This window comes from Vigna angularis, chromosome 10, assembly GCF_016808095.1.
Source record: "Vigna angularis cultivar LongXiaoDou No.4 chromosome 10, ASM1680809v1, whole genome shotgun sequence".
Lineage (NCBI taxonomy): Eukaryota > Viridiplantae > Streptophyta > Magnoliopsida > Fabales > Fabaceae > Vigna > Vigna angularis.
In genome coordinates, this window is record NC_068979.1 from 28,638,719 (window position 1) to 28,662,886 (window position 24,168).

Below are 24,168 nucleotides of genomic sequence, written 5' to 3' on the forward strand. Positions count from 1 at the left end.
ACAAAGATAATCAACAACGAATTATGCAAAAATAATCAACAACAAATTATGCAAAATACAGTACATAAACTCAAACAAGAAAAAACAAATTACAAAAATAATCAACAACAAATTACACAATCCAACAAAAAATAAATAGTTACAACTATAACAAAATAATAGACTTATATAATAGTCACAACTATATATAATGGACCATCTATATATAATAGTTAGACTTATATAATAGAATTGGTACAACTATAACAAAATAATGGAACATCTAACTATTTAACAGCAATTATCTACTAATTTCCATAAATATATGCAAAGAACTATCTAATAAACACCGTAAATATATGCAAATACATCCAAAACACCGTAACACCAACTAAAGGTTGTCATTAGACAATTCACCAAATGAAAAAGAAGCAACACAAAATTTAATATTTTAAAGTCTAAATTATTTATGAACAAATTAAATTGTAAAACCTCTACATAAATTTTCTAAATTTTTATGTTTCACTTTTATATATAAGCTAATTTTAACCTAAAGAGAAGTGAAGTTGATTTTATTCTTCAATTATTTTTCCCTTCTAAGAGCACTTTTTAATAAAGAAAGTGGTCCAAATAGCCTCAAACATCATTAACCAAGACTTTGAAATATATAACAATTACATATATGGTGTGTTTGTAAAAAAGAAATCCTTTATAATCACTTATAAGAGAGAGAAATATAGAAGAAAAAGTAAATCAATATCTCCATTACCTAAAATTAAGTTATGTATAAATTAGAAATTAAACTTCAAAAAGCTAAAGAATAATTTGAATTTTAATAGAAAAGTTGGATTAGTTTTTCCTTTTCATTTTTCTTTAATAAAAATATTTATAAAGAAATGATTCCAAACATACTCCGAATTAGTTTTGACAACCAACATGAACTTATTTTCAAATTATTACTTTATAAGGTAGTAAAATCATGTAAGAGGTAATTTATGAATTAAATATTTGTGATTTTAGTAAAATTCATTTGAAAGGAGAGTTATTGAAAACACATAGAAGGGAGGCCCTTCTTAGGATAGCCCTTATCCAAAAGTTTACGTGCTTAGTGGCAAGCGTTGGATCCACGACTTACCTAAAGTCAAACAAGTGGCTCCTCCCTGTGGACCAAAAACGTAAAATATAAATAAAAACATAAAGTATAAATAAATAAATAAATAAATAAAAGGGTTCCCTCCTCCTTATCCCATTTCGCTTCATCGGTCTATTCGAGATGGTTCTTTTAATGTAGTCGTGCACGGCACAAAAAAGCTGAACAACTGTTCATTAGTTTGCACGAGTTTTCTAATTTCTAATTGTATTTCTACTAGGCGGCGGCTATTACTAATTTTACATAATTTTGACCCACAAATGCGCTGGTCCTATTCATCTTCATAAATATCCTCGCTATCACTGTCATTACTTTTACTTAAACTCTTCTTTCCTTCTTCCACTCTCTGATGCTAAATTCAACCAAATTGACTAGTTTTTACTTCATACATGTGGATCAATGAACCATTTAAAATTAGTAAAATATTTTACTTCTTTGCTCAGTTATACTAGTTACAATTTAGTAAATATTTAAAATAATTAAAATGAAAATAATTTCATTAACTTCATAAATCGAAAACATAATATTCAGCTCAAAATAAATATAAAAGAACAAGCAAATTTCAATTCTTATAGCAGAAAGTTACACAGATTACATTGGATCATTTTATCTATCCTATAAGTCATCCTCAGTTATTCCACTACGTTACACTTTTCCTACGCCAAAACTTGTATGCATCATCCTCGCCTCCTTGGGCTGCTTCTATTCGGATTCAAACACCCAACTGGAATGAAGCTTCGATGCCACAAACTACACAAACAAACTAATGAAAGGTGGGGAAGTAAAAGGACTAACCTAAGGTATATTTTCTATGTTAACATGGATGAAGAAACCCTAGATGAAAATCTCGGCTTGATAGGCATCGAAAGGATGCCCCTAAGATATGAATCAATGGAGTCACCTACACATAACCATGCTAGTTAAAGAAGGCACAACTGAAGAAGTGAAAATGGAAGGATCCCCTCCTCCATACTTGCAGTCATCATGATCAACTTTCAATGATGCTGGGATCACAAACCTGTCAGGAGCATTTGATTTCATAACCTTTGGCGACCTTTTCCGATGGCTTTCGGTGAACCGTGGCTTCCGATAAGTGGTACTACCATGTCTCCTCTTTCTGGTGGTCATCCACCTTAACTGCAATAGCAAATCATCCTTCAAAAGGTCTACGGGCTTTTTTGGTCTATCCCTATCAGAATTCAAGCAAGTATCTGATGGCTTATGTTGTATTCCATCTCTAGTTGATGCTGCGATTGATTTGCTTTCATTGGATTTGGACGAGTTTTGTGGTGTTTTCAAGCTTGATAAAACAGACGCCACCAGATCAGGCCTTTCCCTCACATTCACCCACTCATTCCCTACCCAATCTTGAGCCTGTCTTAAGTTACCAGAACCAAATACTGACACCACATTTTCCCCTGCAAAGACATTATAATAATGATCAATCATAATTACACATAGTAATGAAGTAAAACAACCTAATATTATGTGGACATCAAATATTTACAAAAGCCGACACCTATATTTAAGATGAAAAACATCGTAAGAGTAAAGTGCCATACCTGGGAAATAAACATGATAATTAGCTTCCGAGTCTCTTTGAACAACAAATCCTTCCCACCATCCATCATGCCACCAGGCATCAACAACGGAACCAACATCACCAACCCAGGATAATTCCCGTTTGTTGGACAATGGAACTGGCCGGACTATCGTCCTCCCATGCATTCGAAGACCCAGACTATCAGGCACTGAAATTCTGGAAGCTAGTACCCATTCCTTAACCAAAGAACAAAAAAAAACGATTATATTATACTCCCCATATATGCACAAATGTTTTTCCGGTACCCAGAACAAAGACAGATAGTTTCAACGTACCTCAAGCTTCTTGGTTTCATCAACCGCATCTTGAATGTCTCGATATTGCACCTTCACTTTGCATTTGTGTCTCTTGACGACAGAAGCTGTAAACCAGCATCCTCTCATCCCACTGTCTTGAGAGAGAACCTCGACTTGGGAACCTAGAAGTAAATGCTGAGAAGAATGGTCATTCGTCCCTTTAATCGTTGCTGTCATGTTTCTGTGCCCGACCAGCTTCAAGGCATTGTTTCCAGAACTGATTTTGGTATTATTCTTAATGTTCTTCAGATTTTCCAATTTAAGGGCAGTTAAATCAATTGCATCTTTGGCATCATCTTTGGCAAGGCGTAGCCTCTTCTTAGGTCTGATCGAAATAGTTGACATATGATTCTCGTCCAGTTCAAGAACATCATCTGATTGCCCAGAACTCCCACTACACTTTGAGTCCAATTGGGTATACATGTACCTTAGTATTTCCTGTTTCCAATAACCCTTAATTTGTGTTATATCAAAGGGTTTCACATCATCATTATCAAACTGGTGGATGCACACGAATGGTTCCAAGTGGGTTCGTCGGGCCTCATTCCGAAACTTTTCGTAGTGTTGTGGACTGAGGACGAAAGCCAATCCATCTATGCATTCAATACTCAGATCTTGAAGATAAAGAGAAAAGAAAACCTCTCTGTCACTAAAACTGTGAGGCAAAACAATACCAACCTCATCAATTTTGTGAAACCAGCGCACCACAACCATCTTGTTGCCTCTGGAATCCTCATATAGGTCTTCCAAGTAGGCAACTAGACGCTTGTTCTCTTCTGCCAGAACAAATACAAAATCATGAACCTGAAAACATTTAAAAACACCGCAAAAATTTGCCAGAGTCAGATTACAAGTCATGCATGGCTAACAAAAAAGGATAAATAAGAAAGGCAAACAAGAGCGCAACACTCACGGATATCTGAAAACCATTCCTCTTATAGGCCTGATAGTGCTTTCTTCTTTTCCTACACGTCCATGGAAACCCTATCCATGAAAACTCCTTTGAACAATTTTGCATTTTCTGCAATTGAGTATCCTGAATTACACGAAAAAATAATCAGAAAAGAACCGAAAACGAAGATTAAAGGCAGAAAAACAACCACAAATAAACATAAGGAAACAGAGGGGTCGTTATATCAGCATATGGTCAATACCTTCAAGACTCCACTTTCAGATTCACAGCCATGTTTTCCCACCATAACCGCATCTCCAGAAGGCAAATCTGAAGGATTTAATGCAAATACAACAAAATCAATTTCAATCACCAAAAGAAAATATACAATATAAGAAAACCAGTAAAACTAACCAAAGAAACTTTTCTAATGGTAGGATATTCAAACCATAGAAAACCAAAAAATAAAAAATAAAAGAAAATTCAACAGGGTAGAACAAATAAATAAATTAACCACGCAATTTCAGATCCAGGTCGAGGAAATCTCGCCCTGGTAACACCTTCCAGAACCTCAGATCCCAAAACCAAACCAATCCATACCAGACCGAAAAACCAATAAGAAACCTAAAATCAAAGAACATGAGAGAAATTAAAAAGAAAATAAGTTTTTTTTCTCTCAGCTCATAAAATCGAAAGAGCCCAGAAGTGTAGCTCACTCAAACCAGAGTCCTACATCAGAACCCCTAAATTTGTGAGAGACCACCAAACGCAACCAAAAACTACAAAAAATTGTGAAGAACACGAGCTTCTTTACCATCTTATTTCGTAAATTAAACGAAAACGAAAAACCGAAACTTGTTTTAAATTTCAATTAAAAAGGAGAAGGTGAAGAAGATTAGGAAGCGTGAGAAGGACAGCGAACCTGAAACAATCGAGTCCAGCCAATCCACAACCTCTCTTCGCGATTTAAGCTTGACGTAAGGCCCCAACGACGGGTTTCGAATCGCGTAGCGATAGGACATGTGTCTTAGGGTTTTTTCTTTTCCGACGACGGCCAGATCCGCCGCACCGCCGCGTCGTTTCAGCAGGTAGTGAACCTCCCTCCTCCCCTTGTCGCTCGATACCAGCACCTCCTCCCAGCTCACGTACACGCTCTTCTCGCACGACGTCGTTCCGGCCAAAGACGCCACTCTCTCCATCCAAACGACAGAACCCTCTGCGTTTCACCCTCACCCAAAACGCACACTTCAGAAAAAAAAAAACGAAGGCTGGCTCGGGAAAAATAACACAAACGAAATAAAAACGAAGAGGGAAGAAGAAAAAGAAGAAGATGGGGGAAGAGAGAGAGGGTTTGAATTGCGATTTATAAAAACGTTGTATGTTCGAGGGGTCTAGGGTTTCGAGATCTGGGAGATGGATCCGACGGTCCAGATTCGTTCTGACGCAGGAAAGGCGAAGGAAGTTACGCGGAAGTCCGGAGTTACGAAAAGGCCCCTGAGAGTTTTGTAGAACTGTGGTTCTGCCATTAGTTTTATTTTTATTGTTTAATTTTAATTTAATGACATGTTGGAAAATGGAGGGAAGGTAAGAGAACTCGGTCTTTCTGAGTGCCAGCTGGAGGTGATACCAAAGTGAAAATGATGTTAATGGATGTCTTCTTATATTGTTATAATTTAACACAAAAGAAGTTTTTCAATTCTTTGTTCGAATTAAAAAATAACATTTTTTTTCTTATTTAATTTCAATTTTGATATATTATTTAATGTGTGTATATATATATATATAGTCAAATAAATATATTTAAAAAGTACGGTTAAATCAAAACTTATTTAGAATCTAAAAGTAATTAAATTACATTAACGAATACATTTGTTGATTCATTATATAATCAAATTTCAGTAATTTAATTATATGATACGATATATTAATATCATTAATATCCTCTTATACCAAATATAATGGTTAATATAGTTTTACAAAATGATATATAATTAATCTAGTTTTACAATGCAATAATGTTATTATTTTTGTTGATTTATTTTATATGTGGTAAGTTTTTATTATTATAATATTCTATATTATATAACAAATTTCCTAAGAACACAAACCTTATAAATAAAATTTATTTTTCTAAGAAATTATGTGCATTTTTTCATATTTACTTATACCACACACTTATATAAATTTATAAATTTAAACTTTCATAGTGACTTGATTTAAATTTCAAAAGGTATTTTTCAAATAAATATTTTTGTGTGTTTTAATTCTCATAAACATTGTCACCTATAAAAAAAAGCACTCTAAATCCTAATAAGAGAAAATAAATTAACTTTATTTATATATATACCACTGGAAAATAGAGACTAACTTAATTTTATTTAGGTAGAATAAAGGTTTTATAAAATTCTCTTTTGAAATATTTAGTATAATTATATAGGCGTAGTTTTCAATCTTGATGTATCTAATTAAGATTGAATTAGTTATTCCTTGTTGTGATACTCGAATACTGACGAGGGCGAGGAGTGATCGTCGGTGCAAGAGGCACGAAGTACAAGGGGCACAAACAAGGAGCGGCTCCTAGCAGGCTTTCAGTGGAAAGGACACATGGATGAATCGAACATACATCGGAATGAGAGGGATCTAGAGACTGTATAGGTATGGAACTATACAGTTGAAGGATATCTTAAAGGGATTGATTTGGCTACTCATATCACTAAAATGCATTTGTTTTTCGGTAGCCTAACCCATAAGAACTCCATAGTTAAGTGTGTTTAGCCTGAAGTAATTTAGGGATGGGTGACAATATTCCCTATAAGTTGCCGGGGCGTTACACTTGTGATACATTTTTATTTGTTTCAATGTGTTTTTTTTTCTCATCAATAAATCAACTTTTTTTCAAGCTTTAAATCTTGTTTTTTATCTTCAAGTTTAGTGTATTTTGTATTTTAGTTTTGTTCATATTTTTTACCTCTATTTTCTTTCTTTAAAAGTATAAAATAAATCAATACGAAGCAATTTTATTGGAAGAAAATAAGCAAGAATTCAAGGGAAAATGTTTTGGAATAAGAAAATATCAATTTGAAACAAATACTCGTGTTGGTTGTCTCTAGGATCACACCAATGTTTAAAATTTAGAGTGTTGTCAAAAATAGTAGGGTTGAGCACCACCAGGATAGAGTTGAGTGATGGTTTGACAAAGATCCCCTTGTGTGTTTTAACTGACGGAGCTTGAACTAATATGACACTAAGTGGTAACGTTGTTAACATGTCAAAATGAGTTATTTAAACATGTTTCTCGCGAGGTTTTGGGGATTTTTTTCCTCCCACACTTCACTTTCGACCTAGGGCAACTGAGAGGGACCATTGAAAATTGTTTCAGGTGCTAGGAAGATCTCCTACTCCTCCTTTGGGTCTTCAATCTTCATCCATTATGTTTTTCCCTTCTTAGGGTTATGAGGAAGAGAGCTACGAGTTGGAGGTGTTGACACGAAAGGGAGGTGCCATTGAGGTATCGAGCAGCTGCCAAGAACCTTGGGAGAAGGCTTGCATATTATCTTTGGTTTCCATTTCTTTTCTATTTCTTTAATGTGTAAAACCCTAAGTTCTCCACCTTGGAGTGTTATTCTTATTTGTTGATATTAAAGTAAAACATAGAACTCTTGTATAATTTTGTGCTATTAATTATATATGTTTTTTCAATTGATGTTAATATTCAATTTACATGCTTAATGTTTGATATGGATGGTTTCCATGTTTGATTTGTCGTTCTTAATGTATTAAAAAATATTATTTGAAATTGAATGTCTAATGTATGCTTTTATCTAGGAATAGAACATTATTCATTAATAAAATTAAGACTCTTTAACTTAATAGATGATTACTTATTGAGGATTCAATAAATTAAAACTTGATGAGTTATTATAGGTTCAAAGTCATTAGGAATAAGATTTGAATATGATTGTGAGTTGATTTTGACTTGAATATGAAATTGAGATGATGCATGAGAGTAAAGTCAATGAATTGTAGTCTTAACAAATTTTAAATATTCTATGTTACATTTCCTTACACATCAATTGTTTGATAAAAATACCAAAAAGAGTTTATTATGTATTTTTTGAACTTTATAATCTAATTGAGTTAGAATGGGATTGAGGTATTACATAAGTCCCTTGAAAACAAATCATATGTATGAGGTTGTTTTGTAGTCAAGTTGTAATTATGAGTTTTGATATTAAATATATAATCGTGATCATTCATTATTCAAACTATTTTCAATTTTTTTTTTGCATATCTTTACGAATAAATGTTAGAAATTAATGATAAGATATTTCCTTATTATATTTTTCATGGAGTTTTACGTAATGATGATCACGTACAAGATATTATTCAATTAATGTATATAAAAGTATACACTAAATTTATAATTTTTTGAAAAGGTAGAGATTAGTAGTTAATATGGTAGATCCTTCGAAGGGAATAATTTAGGATTTTTTTTTTCAAATAACTCTGTTGATTTTGACTTCTTAGGTAGGAAGGTGAGTTTAATTATTTAGGTGACTCTATTTTGAGGAATATACGCATCTATTTTTTTTAATGATTTTAGATTAATTTTCTTTATTTATGTGACATGAGACGAGGAAATTTTATGTGATACCTTTATAAATATGATAAACTTCACATGTATACATAAATTAATCTATAAAGTAAATATAAACCACCATTGTTTTACAATTTTTTTGTAACCACTTTTAAATATGTGCTTACATTCGTTATATATATATATATATATATATATATATATATATATATATATATATATATATATATATATATATTATGTTGGTTTGAATAACATACTATAACTGGTATGATGTTGATTTTAATTAAGAAAATATTATGAAAAATATTATTGGAAGAAATTTTGCAATTATGAAATTAAAATTTATAAAGTTGAAGAAGATTTAGAATACAAATATAAATTTTTGGAATTGAGATTATTGGTGATATGATTTTTATCTAATTAAGTTTTGTTCAACAGAAAAATAATTGTGTCTTTGTACTCTATGTTTAGCATTGTATTTTAATTTTGTAACACTAGGTTACCAAAAGTATGAACTTTGATAACCTAATCATGATGTGAACTTTAGTTTTGTGCATATTAAGTTATGTTTAGTTAATTCTAAGGGTGTCTAAAGTTTGACAAATTTATTGTGATATTATTTATTTTACTTTTGAATATTTTATTAAAAAAATTTAAAATGTTAAAGTTGTAACCATTATGTGGTATGCATGATATTATGAATATTATGAAATTTTTTGTTTTTGTCAGTTTAGTATATTGTGCTTGAGTCCGGGCTGGATGTTTGAACCGAATTCAAGCAATGACATTTATTTTGATTGGTATCGATTATTCTGTTAATTATAATTATGATGTAAAATGACTTGAAATTTATTTTTGTATTGAATGAAAGTTATTGAGGTATTATAAGTAATTATTAGTGATATTTTTTTTATAAATACATATATTATATAATTAGAAGGTACTACTAAGTTATTGATGAATCATATGATTATTAAAATAAAAATTTAATATTATTATAGATCTTATTAAAGTATTGAGTCCAGTAAGCAAATGTATCAAATGGAGAGCCAATGAGAATTTCAAGATAAAGTGAAAGTTGAAAAGTTATTTATATTTGAGAGGGTAAATAGTGAGATAAACAAAATATTATAACAAGGGTTAGTTTCTTTGTTCAAATTTAATATTCGTCTTCTATAAGTAGAAAATTAATATATAATTATTATTTGTGAAATGAAAATGAATATTCTTTGGTGGACTAGAATGTGATATATTTTTATGTTGTTTAATTAAATAGCTAGTTTACTCTTGTTTTGTTTTGTTGTGTTTTGATAGCTTTTATCATCATGTTTTAATTTGAAAGTATATAATTTTACAAAAGCATATGTGTTGAAAGAAAACTATAGAGCTTTTACTATATCTTTATTTAAATTAGTTTGTATTGTTTTGCTTATGTATATTTGGGTACGTGATATAAGCATTCATAAATGTTATATTGAAAGGATAATACGTAGTTAAGTGGGTTTTTACTATAACTAAAACTTAGTTTTAAAGTTTTACAAATTTTGTTAATAATAAACAACATTGACAATATAATAAAATGATTCATATTTTAATGTGTGTGGGGTATGTGCGTATGTGGTTTAGTATAAATCCTATATAAAGAGGCTTAGGACAATATATTGGACACTTTATTTTGATTAATTTTAATAATTGTGTATTGCATTTATATTGTTTAGGATGGTTATTTATTGTAATTATCTTTCTTTCTTTTTGTTATTTGTGTTTATTTATCTAACCTTTTAGTGTAGATTTTATAAATATTAGTTTATTAAAAATTAATTTGAGTTTGTTGAAAGATGACTTTGAATTAAAAGTAATCTTTTCGACTACTATTTTATCCATATTAAAGCTTTCATAAAAATTTAATATTAATTTAATAGCTTTAACAAATATTATCAAATTTAGTATAGTTGTCGAGAAACTACAGTTAGAATTTTTAATGTTTTAATTCTTATTTGACTTTGTTAATTTAAATTTTTTGTTTAATTTATTAGTAACACTCTCTTTTTTTAATTTTGTTTTTTTAGTTTATTTTTAGGAGTTTTGTTAGAAAATTAGTAAAATTAATTGAGAGACACTTTAACTAAAGAAAGACAATGTTTTTAAGTCTTTCTAAGTGTTTACACCTTTTTTTTTCTTAGAGTCTTCTCAATGACGTTTCAATTTATTTCTTTTAAAAAAAAACTTTTACAAAATAATATAATATAAAAAAATACAATAATACCAAATACCATCTTCATATTAAAATAGTTATTTTCTTTAGGCTGGTTTGAATGAAATTTTCAGTGAATACTTTTAGAAACCGAAAATTAGAACAGTTAATATTAACTTTTTATAAGTTAAAATAAACTAATTTATTCAAAATCTTGTATATAATTTTCTAAATTTATATTTTTAATTAATATAATTTAATTTTAACTTCTGAAAATGTTATATTTTTATACTTTTTTTTTCTATAAGTCATTGGAAAATCAATTAATTAAATTATATTTTTATTTACAATAAAATATTAATTCAACTAATTAATGTTAAATCGTCTGTCCCTTAAACCATATCTGTGTATATGGTATATAGATCCAATGAAAGTAAAATTTGTAAAAAATATATTTATTATGGATATCATTATTTGCAAGTTATATATACAGTATGTATATATGTATATATGTATATATACTAAATATTTTTGTTCAAATAAACAAACTTTAACTAAATTAATATATTTTTATATATGAATTAAATAAAACTAAATTTTGCAATACCTCGTACATTATAAACATAGTTTGGATTCTCTGCTAGTTTTTTCTATGCTATTTCTTTCTTTTGCCTTCAAAATATACTAATTATGAACACGGATGATTTTGATATTTTAAAATATTACTAAAAATATTTTTAAAGTATCATAGTGTATTTTTAATGTTCAATTTTAAAACACATTATACGTTGTCTAAACCCTGTATTGAAACATAATATAGTGAACAATAATTTATGGCATGTTATATATTTTGAAATGGAGTTATCTTCCATAAATTATTTTTGATTGTTTGAAATTTTAGAAATGTAAATATAAATTAAATATTATTTTCATATTATTGTACCTAGTATAACATGTATATCATATAAGAGAGTTGAAAATAATGTAAATATTTTGATATTAACTTTTTTCTTAAATATATTTTTACTATTTAAACTTTAAAGAAAAATTAAAATTCGTCTTTTATTCGAAATTTTGACATAATTTGTTCTTCAAACTTTAAAAATGAATAAATTATAATTATTTTAATCTAATTGTATTAAACTTCGTGTCAATTGAAATTTTGAATTAATATTTAAATTGTTTATACGATACATTTGAACTTAAATAATAATCTTAAATATTATTTAACACTATATTTAAGTAAAAAAAATATGTATTTATTTATTTTTAAAATTGTGAAATTAAAATATATTAAAAATTTAAATAGGAATAAATTTTAATTTCAAAGTTTAAAAACAAAATTATATTTAGTCCATTTTTTTATACTAAAACTTTTATGTATAATTTTATAAGTTGAATGTTATTTCAGATAATTTACATGTAGATACATACATGTATCTCTCTAAGCATGTGTATAATAGAGGCATATGAATTTACGCATATGCTAATCATGTATTTAAGGTTAGTCTTAAAACAGGATAAAATTCCACAGTCGTAGGATTTTGATAGAACCATCAATAATTGCTCTTTAGTTTTCACACCTGACTGTTCCTAATATTTCAACATCCCGAAAACGCAATTCAAATGCAGTGTAACCTTAGTCAAATTTAGTCAATTCACACACGTTGGTTCTATTATGTGAAAACAAAAACTTTATTTTTGCGATATTAATAATAAAAAATTAAAGGGTATTTAATTTACAAAAGTGAGGTAATATTTTTTAGGAGGTCCACAACGTTGCATCCCAAGAATATTTACTTATTAAATTACAAATTGACTCCGATATATATTTTTTAATGATTGAAAATTGGTTCTAATTTTTATTTATTTGCAACTTAGTCTTTTAATATTTTTAATAATATCAATTTAGTTTCTTGTCAATTTGTTATGATTGCAATTAAACCCCTAATTAACTAATTATGTTGATTTTTGCAAATACTTCAAAATTTTAGTGAAAAATATTCATTCAATATATAATTATTAAATTTATAGCGATCCTTGCTTTGTTATTTGATTTTAATATGAATTTAAACTAATATTTTTATATTTAGTTGGTAATTTTGGTAAAAAAATTCATCACTAGTAAGAATCATACAAACTATTATAAAATATTAGAAAAATTAAAATCAAGATAAATTGTAAAGACTAAAAAATGACATTTTAAAAGTGATTGTTGTTTTAAAAATAATGAGATTAAGTTATTTTAATATTAAAATATTTTAATATAAATAATTTTCTTATGAAAAAGTTTTATTGTTTTAAAAATTACTTTAATGTAAGGTTTATTATGTAAGATAGGAACTAACATTTTTGCAAATGACTTTAATATTTAAAACTATAAATTAAAACTTTTAAATAGAATTTAATGTTTTAACCATCAGATGTCAATTTGAAAGTAGAGCTATTTTAAAGTAGAGTGAAATTTTAAAGATGAGTTTTATATTTTAAATTAGGTAATGACATTTTAAAGTATAAAGGAGTAAAATTCGATAAGTAATATCTTCCTTATTAAAAGGTAAGAAATAAAGAAATGAGAAAGTCACTAAAGGAAGTACCTTGAAAAAATTAAGGAAGGTTCTTGTATTATATATGTTTGAGGACATCTCAACACATATCTAAGATGTCCTCATGGTCTGAACCATGTGAGGAAGTGACATGGCTAGGTATACACCAATCATTTCTTTTTACAGCAAATTAATTATCCTATGGCCGAGCACTAGTGATCGACTCTGAAACTCTAAGAATGTATGCACAAGGGAGTCAACTCAGTCTCCTTTACAACATTTAGCTCACTATCCCTCAACCCTATATGTATGCATTTGCGCATATTGATGAGGGGACTCTCCAAACCACCCAAGTCAGTAGCCTTGCCTTCAGAACTAGAACTTTCAAATTGGGCAAGGAGCTCATCCCTCGGCTTTTTTCCATCCTCGTAGATGCCTCACACTTTTAGAGGCACAATCCTTTTTGTGATGCTTTGGGTGTATCACCAATGGGTCCTTCAAGTTAGGCACTTAGGCCTTTCCGACCTTCTTTGCCTCTTAAAGATGAAAAAAGTGAAAAAGTACCTATTAGAGAACTTTCAAAAGGGAAAAAACAAGTCTACTTAGAGCTTTTTTATAAATTAAATTATATTTATGTAAAACTTATTTGAGAGTAATATTGTTTGAATTTGTAGGGGTTACTAGCAGTTGCTAGTAGTTATTCCTCAACAATTTCTTATGTTCATCACACAAGAAACCTAACACTTTGACAATTAATAGTACACTAATAGTGTAAGTTTTTTAATAGTTTATTTGTTGCGTACACATAATTTAATTTTATTAAATCCATATTAGGCATAAATTTCAATGTACATTTTTTTATAGAGTGGTTAAGGGTTATTCAAGGTTATAGGGAACACATATCATCTGTAAAAAGAAGTTGAAGTTCATTGCACAAATTATAAGTAGTTAATATTTCATACTATTGAAATAAAATTATCAAATTTATAATATTCTATAAATTTAACTTGTAGTGCTCGCATCAACCAAGGAGTTTTGAGTGCAAATATTATGTGATGAGACACGCGTAGAAAGTCATATCCGCAAATGTTGTTTACTCAAGGAATTTGGTAATGTTAACACTTTATTACTAACATATTAAGTATTTATTTCTATAAGTTAACTCAAACTCTTCATTGTGTGGATTTTTGGTAATGCGTCTCCAATGGAGCAAGAGGTTCTAAAGGAAGTTTGTGAGTAGTGAGCTTTGTTCCTTTTAAGTGTGTAAGAAAGATGATGTCAGGTATTTTATGAATTTTTGTGTAAATTATAGATGCTTAGTCATTATTTGAACATGGTGAGAGTATTGCATTATTAGATTGTTACATGTATACTTCACTATTTTGGAATGTATTTTATGCAAGTTTATATGTGGTAGGTAGCACATACAAACCTGTCATTAAAAATAACGAGACTTTTTATGTTAGTTAAAGCTCGAACTAGTATAAAAAGTTATCTTTTATATCAGTTAGTGTTCTATTCGATACAGAAAGTAACTCTTTTTATTTCAGTTAGTGTTCTAGTTAGTATAGAAAATTATGTTTTTAAATAAGTTAATACTTTAGTCGGTATAAAATGTAAAACTTTTTATATCAATTGGTTCAAAACTGATATAAAAAATCCGAGTCAAATATTATATATCCTTTTCCCAGCAAACATTCTATACTTTTTGAACTAATATAAAAAGCGAACTTTTCTAAAACTGATACTAATATAAAAAGCAGACTTTTTCTAAAACTGATATTAAAAGTTGAATATTTTTTATATCTCTTACTTTTATATAAATTTTATAACCAATATAAAAAATCTTTTTCAATTGTTATAATAAAAACTCTTCTATATTATTATTTGTATATATTGATTCCACCATTAAAGGTGGCTATGCAATAGATTTCAACTTACATATTTGTAAGTTCCATCATTTTATAACTCAGACTTTTTAACAATGATAGAAAATTTTCAATTCAAATCAAATTTATGCTAAATTATTAATATATTTAATATTTTAAAAATAATGTTATGAAGTAGATTGTATTTGACATGTGGGTCTACTACCTCTTTATCAACCCAACTTAAAATGGAATGGATCAAGATTTTATCACTGTTGACATATTCACTTTTCCTTGACTTGATGGATGAAAATGGATAATTTAATAATTTTTGTGAATAGGATTGTAACCATTTTATTGAAATTTATAAACACCAAATTGATGTAAAGTGTAATTTTGAAGAACAAAAATAAAGTATATTTGACATGACATCTTACATAATTAATTTGATGGTGAGGTGTGGAAGATAGTATGAATCTAAGGAGAGATTTTTGTTTCCTATGTTGAGTTGTCTTTAGCGTTCAGTTATGCATGTCAGAGCATGTTGTCTTCTTCTTGACCGTTTCACTTTATTAATGTCAGTTTTTGTTTGATATTATTTCGATGTAATGACAAACCGCTGATTGAGGTTGCAATAGTCAAATAGCATTCGATCATTGCATTATTGATGCTTATGTATGTACACTAAACATATGTATTCAATTTCTCATCCTCAACTCATTCCATAATAACTCACCTTAATAAATTTATTCGTTGTGAAATATTTTTCTATTCGGTTCCAAACACTCAACTTATATTTGGAACAAACTTTTAAGATACTTCGAGATCATAATATTTGAAAAAATATATCTTTTTACTAAATAATTTGGATATAATTAATAATGGATTATTTTAGAAAAAGTTTAAGTAATAACATTTTTATAATATATTTGTATATACTTATTCATGATTAAAAAACTATAAATATATTATAAATTATATGCGCTTAATTTCTTTTTATTACTTATTATATTATTATTTAAGCATTAAAAGATCTTCTACAACTTTTTTTAGTTTTTCTTTAAAATTTGGAATCCTTTTTTTATATTTGACTTTTTAGAATCTCATATTCTCTTTAAAAACAATATGTCCAACGATAAATTCAACATTTTTTATGATCAAAGCATAATTTTTTATACTTTTTTATCCTCTATTTTACTTTTTATTAATTATTTTCTTTATATATAGAAAAGTTATTTTTAATAATCATATTGTCTTTAAAATGATTGTTATAGAAATGTTTTAGGGTTATTATGTACCTACTTCGGATTTTGGTTTGATTTTTTTGACACAAAATAGTGTATCTTTTTTGAAATATTTGATGGGTTTTTTTATATTTTGGTTATTATATTGGTGATATTGATTATAAAAAATGAAGTAAAGTTAACTTGGTAATAATGTAGGGGTTTCGAGAGGAAGAAACCCTATCTATTGTGAATTTATTTAGTGTATGCATTGAGGTAGAAATTATGAGGTGGAGATTATCTTGATACTTTAATAACCATTCAGATTCATATAGAGGATAATGTTTTATGTGGTGAGAGTAGTATGAGACCCTAGTCTAAAGGTGATTCCAAGGTCCTTAAAACGGGAAGATGACTAATATTGTGTGTAGTAAGATGAAATTCATTAACAATGGTTCTGTAGAATAATATAGTCCACCATAAGTATGACAAATGTATGAGTTTTTAAACGATATGAAACCTTGAGTTATATAATTTTGAAATAGAAAATATTATACAATAGAATATGTGTAAATGTTATAATATTATTGTAACACCCCAAAATATAAAACATCTCACACCCAATTTATTTCATTAATAAAGAAAACATCGTACAATATTACAATCCTCCATTTAGGAGTAACATAGTTCACACTGGAAATACATTATATTTTCACACATAAATAAAACACTCTTAATTTTTTTTTTTCTTCTTAAAATATTTTTCATTTTTCTGCTGCTTCCTCCTTCACTTGAATTGGTTCAGACGTCGTTCCCTCATCTGCTCCCGTATAACAAAAACATTATACGATCATCGCAAAAATAAGATTTTTCCGGCAGAAACAAACAAGTAAGGGTGAGTTAACATGCAACACATCATTTATAAAACATGCATAATTGCTTTGATATAAACATCATATAATATTTATGTCAAACATTCTCATACCATCATACCACAATTCCTATTAGACACTCTTCCCACAATACCCAATAAACACCACAATACCCAATAGACACTCATCCGGATGATACATTGATGAGCGGTCGCGAGAGGTTATGCACTTGTGATGACTCCTACTTTTTCTTACGAATATACTTCCAAAATACTCCATACCATTCACAAGGTTAATCCTCAACACTATGTCCAAAACCGGCACATAGACCAGGATCTCCTGCCCCTCTCACCACATAATTCATCCTTCTCTACTTGAGACTGGATGATTATTAGAGTATCAGGATAACCTCCAACTACGGGACCCTCAACATCAACATATACACTAATACCATACCAATATAGAATCTCTCCATGAGACTCATATCATGCTCATATTCCTCAACTCATATCATACCATTATAAAATTTCCCCAATAATACTCATATCATGTTCAGATGCATAATTTCCTATCAACATCATAAAATACATTCATCACAGAAATCATACAAGATAAATATATTACAAACAAATTAACAATAATAAAATATTACTATAAATAGTCACCGGAGAAGAATCAAAAGTTTGACAACCAATAAAATAATCTTAATAAAAATTCTTGGGGAAACAAGAAGTTGAATCTGGCAGAGCCGGTTAGACAACTTCTAATCCTTCCAGGAAGATGCAATAAAAATTAAATAGAACAGTAAAATTTCTGGGGAAACAAGAAGTTGAATCTGGCAGAGCCGGTTAGACAACTTCTAATCCTTCCAGGAAGATGCAATAAAAATTAAATAGAACAGTAAAATTTCTGGGGAAACAAGAAATTGAATCTGGCAGAGCCGGTTAGACAACTTCTAATCCTTCCAGGAAGATGCAATAAAAATTAAATAGAACAGTAAAAGTTCTGGGAAAACAAGAAGTTGAATCTGGCAGAGCCGGTTAGACAACTTCTCATCCTTCCAAAAATATAATATAAATAAAATAAGAAAACAATAAAAGGTATGGGGAATACAAGAAGTTGAATCTGGCAGAGCCGGTTAGACAACTTCTAATCCATCCAAAAATACAAAAATAAACAACTAATCATACAAATGGCATAACATAATCACATCACATTTTACAACTATCACACTTGGATCTAAATACAAAAGCATGTTCTCATTCAAAATTCAAGATCATACAGAAACAAAATACTTTATATTCAAGATTTAAGATCAAACAAAAACAACATATACAAGACTCAAGATAATACAAAACAAAAACTTAAACGTAACTCCCCTTACCTCTATTTCAGACTTAGTTTCCTTCTCTTTCGAAAACTTCCAGAATTTCCCCTCTTCAACTAGAATTTCCTCCAACTCTCTTCTCTCACAATTTCTCTAGAATTTTGGTGCAAATTTTCAGCCTCCCCCCCTTGGCTATTTATAACCAAAAATTTTTACTATTCATTTTTACTATTCACTTTTACTATTCATTTTTACTATTCAAAATTTATTTTTTATTCACCATTTTTATCTCTGAATGATTAATTCTACGTGGAGTGTTCTCTTCCACAATTTATTTTAATATTTTTATTAACTATTCACTATTCACTATTTACTATTTACTATTATTTTTTTTTACTTTTAAAATAAATTCTCAAATTTTTAAACTCCTCTGAAATTTTTATTATTGTTACTATATTTTTATTAACTTTATAAAAATTAAAAAAAACAACTATTTATTAAATTTAAATATTTTTCATGGGTCTTACAATTATAATTATATATTTTGATTGATTGTACTATATATTTTACATCTTGAATTAATTGTTTATGAATATTTATCATGAAATATTCTATTTTAGTAATATTATGTATTAAAATGGAATGTCATAAATTATAATTAAATTTTTTACATTCACTTTTTTTTGTTAATCTATACTCCTTTACTTTTTTCTACTTTTATCATTTTCACCTTATCACTTATTTATTTATTTATTTTGTGATTCAATTACGATAGTTTCGAAATTCTATGATTTATTAAATTTCGTCTTTCTTATCATGCGTATTTTTCTCTCTCCGTACATTAATTAATATTATTAAAAAATTATTATCTTGTAATTTAGAAAGGAACAAATAAAAATGAATAACAATTTATTAAAAAATTCCAGTTTAAAAAGGAATAAATGGAGTGACTATTATCTTATAGTTGGATGATGCAATTTAAGAAAATAATTCATTTAGTTGGTGAATTTAAAATTATCTAGAGTAAAATGATTTGTTTGATTGAAAAAATAAAATAATTTTTTTTTAGAATTATTTTAAATGACTACAATAGAAAATTTTAAATTTATTAAAACAAAATAAAATTCCCCAACTAATAACATTTTATTTATATATATACATACATTAAAAAAATAAACTTTTCAATGTTATTTGAATATTAAAATTGGACTAATATTTTCTAAAAGTTTAATTTTAAAACATTATAAAATATTTAAAAAAGAATTATTTAAAAAATTTATTTAATTAAAAAATAACGTATAAATATTTTAATTATTTTATCTAAATAAAATATCTAAAAGGTAAAAATAATTCAATTACAAATAATTTAATTATTATACATTTCGATCTCGTAAAAATGTAAAAATTTTGTATTGAAACACAATGTTAGGGTAGTCTACATACCTGTTACCCCTTTGTTTGCTTGTTTATGCAAATGAAAAAGAGAAAACGCCCAATCTTATTTATTTTTAATGAAATGTGCTAAACTGAGAAACGGAGGACAATTTTCTATGTAAACTACCGTGTAAAAATTAAATAATCAATTCCATCATATATATTTTATTAATATTTATATTACATAACCGATCAATTTTGTATATAATTAATTATATTATAAATATTGTATTAATATTTACATTAATTATGCAATTATATCTCTAATATACTTAATTATATTTATTAATTATATCTTCAATGTACTTAATTGTATTAATTAGATATTAAATATTAATGAAATATTTACAGTTTATTTATTATAATAAATAATAATAAATAAAAGTGAAAAATTAAATAAATTTATTTCACATGTAATGTAATGATCCAATTATAGTAAATGGTTAAGCATACACTTCAAACATAAACATTATAGACATATGTAGAGTTCTCAACATTATAGATATCTAAAATAATATTTAAAATATAAGACTAGTTTATCTCTTATTAGAAAATTATTAATTTTTGTATTGTTTATCTCTTACACATGTATTATTCTTTACTCTTGTCAAATGTATAGCTATTGTAGGTGGATATTATAACCATAATCAAACACACAACTTAAGTTAGAGTAAATTTAAATTATACTAATAAATTTAAAACATCGCTCACATATTGAATAAAATCTCTCCATAACACACATATTGAATAGAATTAGAAATGTTACATCTATTATTATTCACCCACTCACTCCTACTTCTTAGGAGTTATAGTTATACCATAATCAGACTACATTTTGATCAAAGAGTGTGACAGAGTATTTATAATATCTACTAAATATGGTTTTGTTTCATACCACACACGAGATATAAAAACTTCATTAGACTCTAACAACTAAGTAATCCTATGTATGAGTCCAATATTAGTAGACTGAGAATAATTTGATCATTAAATTTGTTGACAATACACTTTTCATGTTATCAAATTATTGTTCATACCATATAAATTATTACATTCACATTTTCGCCATATCTCGCTCAACAAGTCTAGACTGGATTAAGACATGCAAAGTGATTACCTACCTAATGAAAATATAGGTTTATTGTCTCGGTAGGTCCCTTTTTTCGTCGAGAATCTCAAATAGGTCCCCTAGTTATTCAGTGTCTCAATTGAGTCATTGTTTTTGAAAAATTGAAACAAATGGAGGTTTGCCGTCAAATTGGACAAACGTCGTTTAAGAAGCTGTTACGTGGCATGCTGACAGTATTTTCGCCTAAGCTAAACCTTATCGTCTCGGCGAGATATACATTGGAACCTTTTCGTTTAAGCTAAAACTAAGTTGTCTGGGCGAGATTTAGGCTAAAACTTGGGGTGTCCACTAGAACATTTTCGCTTATGCGAAACTTTGCTCGTCTAGGTGACAATGTCCTGCAACTACGGTTGAGCGCCATTAGAGCTTTTTCGCTTAGGAAAAACTTGGGTCGCTTGGTCGAATCATTTTAAAACTCTTGCCTCGTCAATCTAGCTTAAGCGAAATGTTTTAGCTTAAGCGAGACCACGTGACCCTATGTTAAAACTTAGAAAAGGAAAGACTGATTCATAACCACTTTCTTTCCAACATAGTGCTTTCTTTCCTGAAATTATAAGGCGCGAGGTATGAAGAGATAAAACACTGATACTTTATCACAAAAAGAAAAGTGGTTTGCTTCCACAAGAATATGATCCCTTCTTGATTAGGATTCCTACCTTTTTATATACCATTAACATCATTGTTTGTATTGAGGTAAGGTAGCTCATTTTCATGGATTATACAATAGAGTATACTTTAATGAAATTCGAACTTGAAACAGTTACCAAGAGAGCCAAAGAGTAGACTGAATATAACATAATTTCATTCATTCAAGATAGTCAAATACATTGTTATTTGATTTTTCATTCACAAACTCATCTTAACATCATTTATTGCATCCTAACAAAACAAATATGTCAGCAAAACTTGTGTTTTAGTTTTCTGCATATCTCGCCCAGGCGAGAAAGTTTAGCTTAGGCAAAAATACTATCATCATACCATGTAAGGGCCTCTTAAGCGAGGTTTGCCCAATTTGATGACAATCCTCTATTTGTTTCAATTTTTTAAAAATAAGAATCTAATTGACACATTGAATAATTAAGGACCTATTTGAGATTCTAGACGAGGATCTACCGAATCATTAACTGAAAATATATCACTAATATTCTCTGTTTTTTTTACATTAATTTTAAAAGTAAACTCTTTATTTTCTTGAAATACAACGGAATGGGAGTGAGTAACCTTTTTAGTTCTTTCAAATATTATCTATGCAAATCTATATTCTTAAATCACGTAATTAATAATTCACGGATCTGATCTCATTTAAACCAATTCATTTTATTTGAGTTTATATACTTAAAAATCTAGATTAAACCGAAACCAATCCGTTTCATTTAGAAATTAATCACGATATATTATTTTGAAAACTATGATCACAACCCATTGATATTAAATGGCATTTTATTTTACTAAATTATTATTATTATTTATATAATATATGAAATTAAAAAAAATAAAATAAAATTATTAATAATAACACTTTTATTTTGTTATTTCTTCATACTTCAAATTTTTTGGGTTACTATGTTTCAAGAACAAGTTATCTTAAATGGGTACGAGTAGACCTATATAATTTTAAACTTCATAAAGCTAATCAAACGAAATTTGATCCTTCTAATTTTGGTTTTACTTTTTAAAAAAAAATAATAGCGACATAAATTCCATACATCATCAAATGCTATATAATTAACATCAGAATATTTATTTTGTTCTAATCCGGGGAAACTCTAATCAGAGTGTTACGAAAATTACCTTTATCATTATCTATTACCATTTATTTAGAGAAAAATTATAATTTAGATCTCCTCACCATCTTTATCTTTAATTATCTTGGACTTTATGAAGTTATCTTTCAAACTCAATTTCTCTGAAATAATATTATTAAAATTTATTATCAAATATCAATTTTTTTTTTAAATCTAGAACTTTTTCAAGATTTTATTTTTAAAAAATATTTAAAAAAATAAAAAGAAAAAATGTATAAAAATTTCTCTTAACATTGACTCAAGTAATGGAGATAATAATTGAATAAATCCTAAATCCTAAATTTCATATATTTCAAATAAATAATTAGTGTTGTAAACATTAGGCCTAAAAAATCCATTTAAATCTTATAGATTGAAATCTTTAATTTATATAAAGTTAGTTTAACACACATCGAATCATATCCAATTATATAAGTCAAATTAGTTTTTTTGGGATACATAATCTATAGAGCCATTAGAAGAATAATTTATTAATAGTCCAATCACACATATCAGATTGGATTCTTAATTTAAGTCCATTTCTAAAAATATTGTAATAATAAATATATACACACAAATGATGAAATCCAACTAAAACCGTTTTATGAAAAGATTACATAAACTGAAAATTCCTTTTATCAGAAATGTTTCATTAATTTGAACTGAGTTTAGGGCCAAACATGCTATAGTGGATGAAATAAAGGTAATGCTCAACTTGTTACAAAAAAGGGTCAAAAATGGCGGGAAAAGTAAGAAATAATGAGAATTGAGAAAATTAGAATGCAAGATGGGACCACCACTATGCAACTTGATACCATGTTTTAAAGTTGAATGGACTTTTTCGTCAAAGATTTTATCACTCACTGCTGTAGCAAATGTTCAAAATTTCAATTACATTGAACTCATGTTATAATATTATTTTAACAATTAAAATATATAAAATAACATTAAAAAAACACAAATTTTAATATTGATATAATAATCTTTTAAAATAAAAATATCACATACTTATTAAAAATATAGTTTACTTCATATCTTATGTGACACTATCAAAATTTGAGTATGACGATATAATTAATATATTTAAATTTAAAATATTACATTACTTTTTTTTTTAATTTGACACTGTATATGTTAGTAGACTAACAAGTAATTATAATATAATAGAATTAATACTTTCGAAAAAATAAAAAAACTGGAATTAATATTTTTTATTCTTCAAAATCAAAACTGAATTATTTTAATAAAAGACATTATTTTTATTCGTAAAA

General features: G+C 27.7%; 1 protein-coding gene across 1 annotated transcript; it reads right to left on the minus strand.

The window, feature by feature from the left end:
- Window positions 1-1,673: 1,673 nt before the first annotated feature.
- On the minus strand, window positions 1,674-5,261 carry LOC108335875 (uncharacterized). Its single transcript, XM_017572064.2, has 6 exons — window positions 4,843-5,261; window positions 4,183-4,250; window positions 3,942-4,064; window positions 3,008-3,832; window positions 2,692-2,908; window positions 1,674-2,547 (listed from the first exon to the last, which is right to left on the minus strand). Exons 1-6 carry the CDS (start codon window positions 5,117-5,119, stop codon window positions 2,027-2,029), a joined length of 2,031 nt encoding a protein of 676 aa, XP_017427553.1. The 5' UTR covers window positions 5,120-5,261; the 3' UTR covers window positions 1,674-2,026.
- Between the last annotated feature and the right edge of the window lie 18,907 nt (window positions 5,262-24,168).